At 45.8% G+C, this 7,500-nt stretch overlaps 1 protein-coding gene across 1 annotated transcript in view; it reads right to left on the bottom strand.

Moving 5' to 3' along the window:
- ece2b (endothelin converting enzyme 2b) overlaps positions 1-5,296 on the bottom strand; it is a 50,168-nt gene extending 44,872 nt beyond the window's left edge. The window contains exons 1-2 of the mRNA XM_078284190.1: positions 5,264-5,296; positions 5,098-5,233 (exon numbers count right to left, since the gene is read on the bottom strand). Of these exons, the coding sequence (XP_078140316.1) occupies positions 5,098-5,130 (33 nt within the window). The 5' untranslated portion in view covers positions 5,131-5,233; positions 5,264-5,296. The remainder of the gene's footprint in view (positions 1-5,097; positions 5,234-5,263) is intronic.
- Positions 5,297-7,500: the final 2,204 nt, after the last annotated feature.

Below are 7,500 nucleotides of genomic sequence, written 5' to 3'. Positions count from 1 at the left end.
TGTGATGTAAATACGACAGAGACAGAGACACATTTTCTGTTTGAATGTCCAAAATATAACTCCATTAGAGAGACGTATTTTATTAGATTTCAGGTTTTGATTCCTGGCTTTTCTACTCTCACCCAAGAAGAAAAACTACTCTATGTACTTGGAGAAGATGATAAAACTGCAACTCTTTCTGCTAAATTTGTAACTGCCTGTCACATGGCTAGAGAAATAAGTTAAATCAAAAAAGAAATTATATTGCAATTTGTCACACCCTTTATTTAATGAATATTATTTGTATCTTATAATGCACTGACTCGGTATGGACCGTACTGACTCGGTATGGACCGTACTGACTCGGTATGGTCAGTACTGACTCTGTATGGACCGTACTGACTCGGTATGGACCGTACTGACTCGGTATGGTCAGTACTGACTCTGTATGGACCGTACTGACTCGGTATGGACCGTACTGACTCGGTATGGTCAGTACTGACTCTGTATGGACCGTACTGACTCGGTATGGACCGTACTGGCTCGGTATGGTCAGTACTGACTCTGTATGGACCGTACTGACTCGGTATGGACCGTACTGACTCGGTATGGACCGTACTGACTCGGTATGGTCAGTACTGACTCTGTATGGTCAGTACTGACTCTGTATGGACCGTACTGACTCGGTATGGTCAGTACTGACTCTGTATGGACCGTACTGACTCGGTATGGTCAGTACTGACTCTGTATGGACCGTACTGACTCGGTATGGTCAGTACTGACTCGGTATGGTCAGTACTGACTCTGTATGGACCGTAATGACTCGGTATGGTCAGTACTGACTCGGTATGGACCGTACTGATTCTGTATGGACCGTACTGACTCGGTATGGTCAGTACTGACTCTGTATGGACCGTACTGACTCGGTATGGTCAGTACTGACTCGGTATGGTCAGTACTGACTCTGTATGGACCGTACTGACTCTGTATGGACCGTACTGACTCTGTATGGACCGTACTGACTCGGTATGGTCAGTACTGACTCTGTATGGACCGTACTGACTCGGTATGGACCGTACTGACTCTGTATGGACCGTACTGACTCGGTATGGTCAGTACTGACTCTGTATGGACCGTACTGACTCTGTATGGACCGTACTGACTCTGTATGGACCGTACTGACTCGGTATGGTCAGTACTGACTCTGTATGGACCGTACTGACTCGGTATGGACCGTACTGACTCTGTATGGACCGTACTGACTCGGTATGGTCAGTACTGACTCTGTATGGACCGTACTGACTCGGTATGGTCAGTACTGACTCTGTATGGACAGACAGTATGGTCAGTACTGCCTCAGTGTGGTCAGTACTGACTCAGTATGGTCAGTACTGCCTCAGTACTGACTCAGTATGGGCGGTCAGTGTTGGTCGTCAGATAGGTTTTCAGTCTCAGTTTCATTAACTACTTCCGGTTAACTAGTTCTTCTTCTGTGGTTGCAGGAGTATGTATGCATGCAATATGTTCATGTATGTTTATGTGTATATGGACATGAGTATGTACAGATTGATGCTTTTAGTTCAAAATTGTTTACACTTATGTGAAGGTATTATAATAATTCATAATTACATGTGCATTAGTGTAAAAGTTGTCGTAGTTATTCAGTGTAAAAACACTCTGATCTGATGTAGAATTCATGCTTCATCTTGTCTTACATTTTGTTGTATTTGTTGTTTTGTTGTTGTATGCTTTGGCAAAATATACACATGTATGTCATGCTAATAAAGCTCATTGAATTGAAATGAATTGAATTGAGAGAGAGAGAGAGAGAGAGAGAGAGAGAACAGTGGGCAGTACCAGGAAGTGAATGACAGACTGCAGGAGAGAGGTTTCCATGGTAACATCACAAGTGGGGGAGGGGCTTTGAGTGTGTCTGTGAGTGTGTGTGTGTGTGTGTGTGTGTGTGTGTGTGAGTATGTGTGTGTGTGTGTGTGTGTGTGTGTGTGTGTGTGTGTGTGTTCAGACAGCCTTTGACCAGGTTTCACCTCCTTTACGTCCTGTCTAACTGGCTGGTTACCATGGAAACATGATCTACAACTCCAAGGCTTCTTTGTGGCCTCCATGGCTCTGCGTGGTGATTGGTTGGTTCATGAGAGTTCTGACCACGCCCATTCCCTTCACCAAAGAGCACCTGCCACAAAAAGCTAACGCTAACCACAGACACACAACACGCTAAAAGCTAACGCTAACCACAGACACACAACACGCTAAAAGCTAACGCTAACCACAGACACACAACACGCTAAAAGCTAACGCTAACCACAGACACACATCATGCTAAAAGCTAATGCTAACCATAGACACACAACGTGCTAAAAGCTAACGCTAACCATAGACACACAACGCGCTAGAAGCTAGAACTAACCACAGACACCAAGTGCAACAAGGTGCAACAGGATGGTGTAGTGTTCGTAGTGCTAGTATTAGTATTATTCTTAGTATTAGTGCCGTTAGTACTGCACTTGTCCAATCAGAAACCAACTTCAGGTGATGACATCAGCTATGCGTGGCCAATAACACGTCATTGAAAGGTGACGTGACAAACCTCGTTAACGGATGAGATACGAAGCTCGTTTTGTGGCTCAAAACCGCAGCAGCTTTTTCACATTACACATTGTATGTATCTCTGTATTTTCATGTAATTCCATACTGCATACTTTCTGATACTTTTCTGATATTTTAATATTATATATAATTTTCATTCATTAACAATTATATTTTTACATTCTACTCATTTGACTCTCTGATCCAAACAGACGCCACTGAGGTCAACAGCAGAATAAGCTCCAGTTCTGAGATCACCAACATTACAAGCTAATATTCCTGACTGTAGAACCATGATGGAACCATGATGTCAGAGAGAGGTGCTGGGAAGAACCAGAACAAGAGCTAAAGAGAGACAGAAGTGAAACCCAGTGGGTGAGAGGGAGCTTTGCTCATAACGGAGCTGCCTGATAGAAAACAGAAGAAGCAGACTCTTCAGTATAAAATAAATAAGAAACTGAGCTGGAAAACCTCCGGTCATCCCAACGTTACACCAGGCTTTATCCGTTTTATCTTTGTTTTGGTTGTGCCGTTGTGTCTGTGATCGCCGCTATTTTTTCCAAAATAAATGTAGGAACGCCTCTGATTGGTTAAATGGATCATGATGAATCCGTCCATACAGAAAGTTCAACTGGGTTGAACTTTCTGTCCATCATCGGTATGGTCAGTACTGACTCTGTATGGTCAGTACTGACTCGGTATGGTCAGCGCTGACTCGGTATGGTCAGTACTGACTCTGTATGGTCAGTACTGACTCGGTATGGTCAGCGCTGACTCGGTATGGTCAGTACTGACTCTGTATGGTCAGCGCTGACTCTGTATGGTCAGTACTGACTCAGTACTGACTCGGTATGGTCAGCGCTGACTCTGTATGGTCAGTACTGACTCAGTACTGACTCTGTATGGTCAGCGCTGACTCGGTATGGTCAGTACTGACTCAGTACTGACTCGGTATGGTCAGCGCTGACTCTGTATGGTCAGTGCTGACTCTGTATGGTCAGCACTGACTCTGTATGGTCAGTACTGACTCAGTACTGACTCTGTATGGTCAGCGCTGACTCTGTATGGTCAGTACTGACTCAGTACTGACTCGGTATGGTCAGCGCTGACTCTGTATGGTCAGTACTGACTCAGTACTGACTCGGTATGGTCAGCGCTGACTCTGTATGGTCAGTACTGACTCGGTATGGTCAGCGCTGACTCTGTATGGTCAGTACTGACTCAGTACTGACTCGGTATGGTCAGCGCTGACTCTGTATGGTCAGTACTGACTCAGTACTGACTCTGTATGGTCAGTACTGACTCTGTATGGTCAGCACTGACTCTGTATGGTCAGTACTGACTCTGTATGGTCAGCGCTGACTCTGTATGGTCAGTACTGACTCGGTATGGTCAGCGCTGACTCTGTATGGTCAGTACTGACTCTGTATGGTCAGTACTGACTCGGTATGGTCAGCACTGACTCTGTATAGTCAGTACTGACTCAGTACTGACTCGGTATGGTCAGCGCTGACTCTGTATGGTCAGCACTGACTCTGTATGGTCAGTACTGACTCGGTATGGTCAGTGCTGACTCTGTATGGTCAGCACTGACTCTGTATGGTCAGTACTGACTCAGTACTGACTCTGTATGGTCAGTACTGACTCAGTACTGACTCTGTATGGTCAGCGCTGACTCGGTATGGTCAGCACTGACTCAGTACTGACTCAGTATGGTCAGTACTGACTCAGTACTGACTCTGTATGGTCAGTGCTGACCGTGTATGGTCAGCACTGACTCTGTATGGTCAGTACTGACTCAGTACTGACTCGGTATGGTCAGTACTGACTCTGTCTGGACAGCGCTGACTCAGTACTGACTCTGTATGGTCAGTGCTGACTCAGTACTGACTCTGTATGGTCAGTGCTGACTCAGTACTGACTCTGTATGGTCAGCACTGACTCAGTATGGTCAGTACTGACTCTGTACTGACTCTGTATGGTCAGTACTGACTCTGTACTGACTCAGTATGGACGGTCAGTGTTGGTCGTCAGATAAACAGCACTGACCTGCAGGTTTTCAGTCTCAGTTTCACTAACTACTTCCTGTTAACTAGTTCTTCTTCTGTGGTTGCAGGAGTGTTAACCAGTGTAACCAGCTGATCCTGATGGACAACCATTCATTTAAATGGCTAAAAACAGAGCCTTCAGTCTCAAACCACAAGGACTACAGTCACACACACACACACACACACACACACACACACACACAGTGATTGCATTGTTATTATCTGTATTCTACTGTATTCATGCTATAGCAGCGCTGCTTGTCTGCATCAGACCAGTAAACAATACGGGGGGGGGGGGGGGACCAGGCTGTCAATCACAGTGACTGACAGGAATCAGCACAGCCTGCGTATCAGTCAGCATGTCCAACCCGGTTTATCTGCAAGGCGCGCGCCTGTGTGTGTGTGTGTGTGTGTGTGTGTGTGTGTGTGTGTGTGTGTGTGTGTGTGTGTGTGTGTCGGTACTCACGGTGTTCCTGAGGTCCTGCAGCGCTACGCTCATCCTGGAGCTCCGACTACAGACCGCTACCGACGGCCGCTCCGCCAACCCATCCTCCTCTGTCGCTCCTGTCTGTCTCTCTGTCTGTCTCTCTCTCTCTCTCTCTCTCTCTCTCTCTCTCTCGCTCTCGATCCACTCCTCTTTGTTCGGGAAGGAGAAGAAGAGGAAGGAGGTTTTCTGGTCGGAGGAGGAGAAGAAGAAAAGAAAAACAGGCTCTCTCTGTCTGTCTTCACCGCCTCCTAACCCCGCCCAACATCCAGCCTTTCCTCTCACAAACACAAACACACCCCGAGAGAGAGAGAGAGAGAGAGAGAGAGGGGCTGACGTCATCGGTACGACACACCTCCTATAGAATAATCTATCTATCTATCTATCTATCTATCTATCTATCTATCTAGCCTATCTATTTATCGATCTGTCTATCGGTCTGTCTGCCAACTAATTAAACTGAAACACTCCCACAGTACTGTGTGTGTGTGTGTGTGTGTGTGTGTGTGTACAGACTTCCTACTGCATCAATCTAATCCAGCCAATAGCCTGCTGGCCTGGAACCAGAGCTAGATGCAATGCCTGGCGGTGTGCCACACACACACACACACACACACACACACACACACACACACACACACACACACTGTGCAGAGTGTGTGTAATGCAAGAAGTAAAGCAGACTGGTTTAACTGGACTCCAGTTCTTCCTGCACGGAAACAAGACTAAGAGTCTAACAGCTTTATTTTGTGGAAGCGTCTCTGCCGGGAGCCGCATTCAGGTCTCCCGCTCGAGACGCTGCAGTCCAGCTCCCTGCGGATCACGTGACCCATAAAGTGGTGAACAGAGCGAGCGACAGACAGACAGACAGACCGACAGACCGACAGACAGACAGACAGACAGACAGACCGACAGACAGACAGACCGACAGACAGACAGACCGACAGACAGACAGACAGACAGACCGACAGACAGACAGACCGACAGACAGACAGACCGACAGACAGACAGACAGACAGACCGACAGACAGACAGACCGACAGACAGACAGACCGACAGACAGACCGACAGACAGACAGACAGACCGACAGACAGACAGACAGACAGACAGACAGACAGACCGACAGACAGACAGACAGACCGACAGACAGACAGACAGACAGACAGACAGACCGAGCGACAGACAGACAGACAGACAGACAGACAGACAGACCGACAGACAGACAGACAGACCGACAGACAGACAGACAGACCGACAGACAGACAGACAGACAGACAGACCGACAGACAGACAGACAGACAGACAGACCGAGCGACAGACAGACAGACAGACAGACAGACAGACCGACAGACAGACAGACAGACAGACAATGCCATCCATAGAGCCCCTGCTGTCACGGGGCTGAAAAACAACCAAACAAAACCATCAACTATCAATAATAATAATAATAACAACAATAATGATAAACTTTATTTAAAACCTAAAACCAGAATAAACACAACAACACATGGAATCAAGTAAATCAAACAAGAGATAAAAAATGAAGAATTCAAGAGATTCAGATGCAGATTTTCCTTGAAGAGAGAAAATCAGGAACCACTTTGAGACCTGAACCAGCTCAGACCAGAGAAACAGTCTAATACAGTCTATCCTGTAATTTCACTTATTGTTTTTCCTCATTCTCATTCTACTTCTTATTTGTTCCACAATGCATATGCTGTATATTAATAATTTTTATTTCATACAGCAGATATGTCTTTTTGGTATATTCTCATATCATTTTTGATTTGTTTTTCTTCTCTTCAGTTAGACTTTCTGATACTGCAGCTGTTAGTTTTCACATCCTCTCAACGCTGTAATCCAAACATTTTCATACCTTCATTTACACTCAACATGTGCCGTTCTCAGACCACTGGGGGCGCTGTTTCACATGTTTCACATGTTTCACATGTTTCACATGTTTCACATTCATGTTACACATGTTGTGTATGTTTATCCTCATTTGCTCTTGTCTTATTTACATTCTGTTTTGCTGAATCCTGTTAACATTTCCTGCGGCAGCAACACAGAAGTGTGTTGGAGTCACAGTGAGTCTCTGAGCTGTTGGCCCTCACTGTGAGATCCTGATAATCCAGATCCAGATCATCACCTAGCTGCTCGAAGAAGGAGAGAGAAGACCCTACAAAAGACAAGAATAGGACTAATATAAACATATTTCTCATCATTTTTCAATGTTTTCTGTAGAGATGCAAAGAACATCTAACAAAGTTTCTCAACGGCAATCCACTTCCTGGACTGATCAACCTACAAAACCTGTCCGACTCCTTCACACCTCCTCCTCTCTCCTCTCCTCTCCTCTCCTTCTCTCCTCTCTCCTCTCCTCT

Source organism: Centroberyx gerrardi, chromosome 6 (assembly GCF_048128805.1).
Source record: "Centroberyx gerrardi isolate f3 chromosome 6, fCenGer3.hap1.cur.20231027, whole genome shotgun sequence".
Taxonomy (NCBI): Eukaryota; Metazoa; Chordata; class Actinopteri; order Beryciformes; family Berycidae; genus Centroberyx; species Centroberyx gerrardi.
Note: the sequence above shows the minus strand (reverse complement) of the source record. Positions and strands in the feature narration are given on the sequence as shown.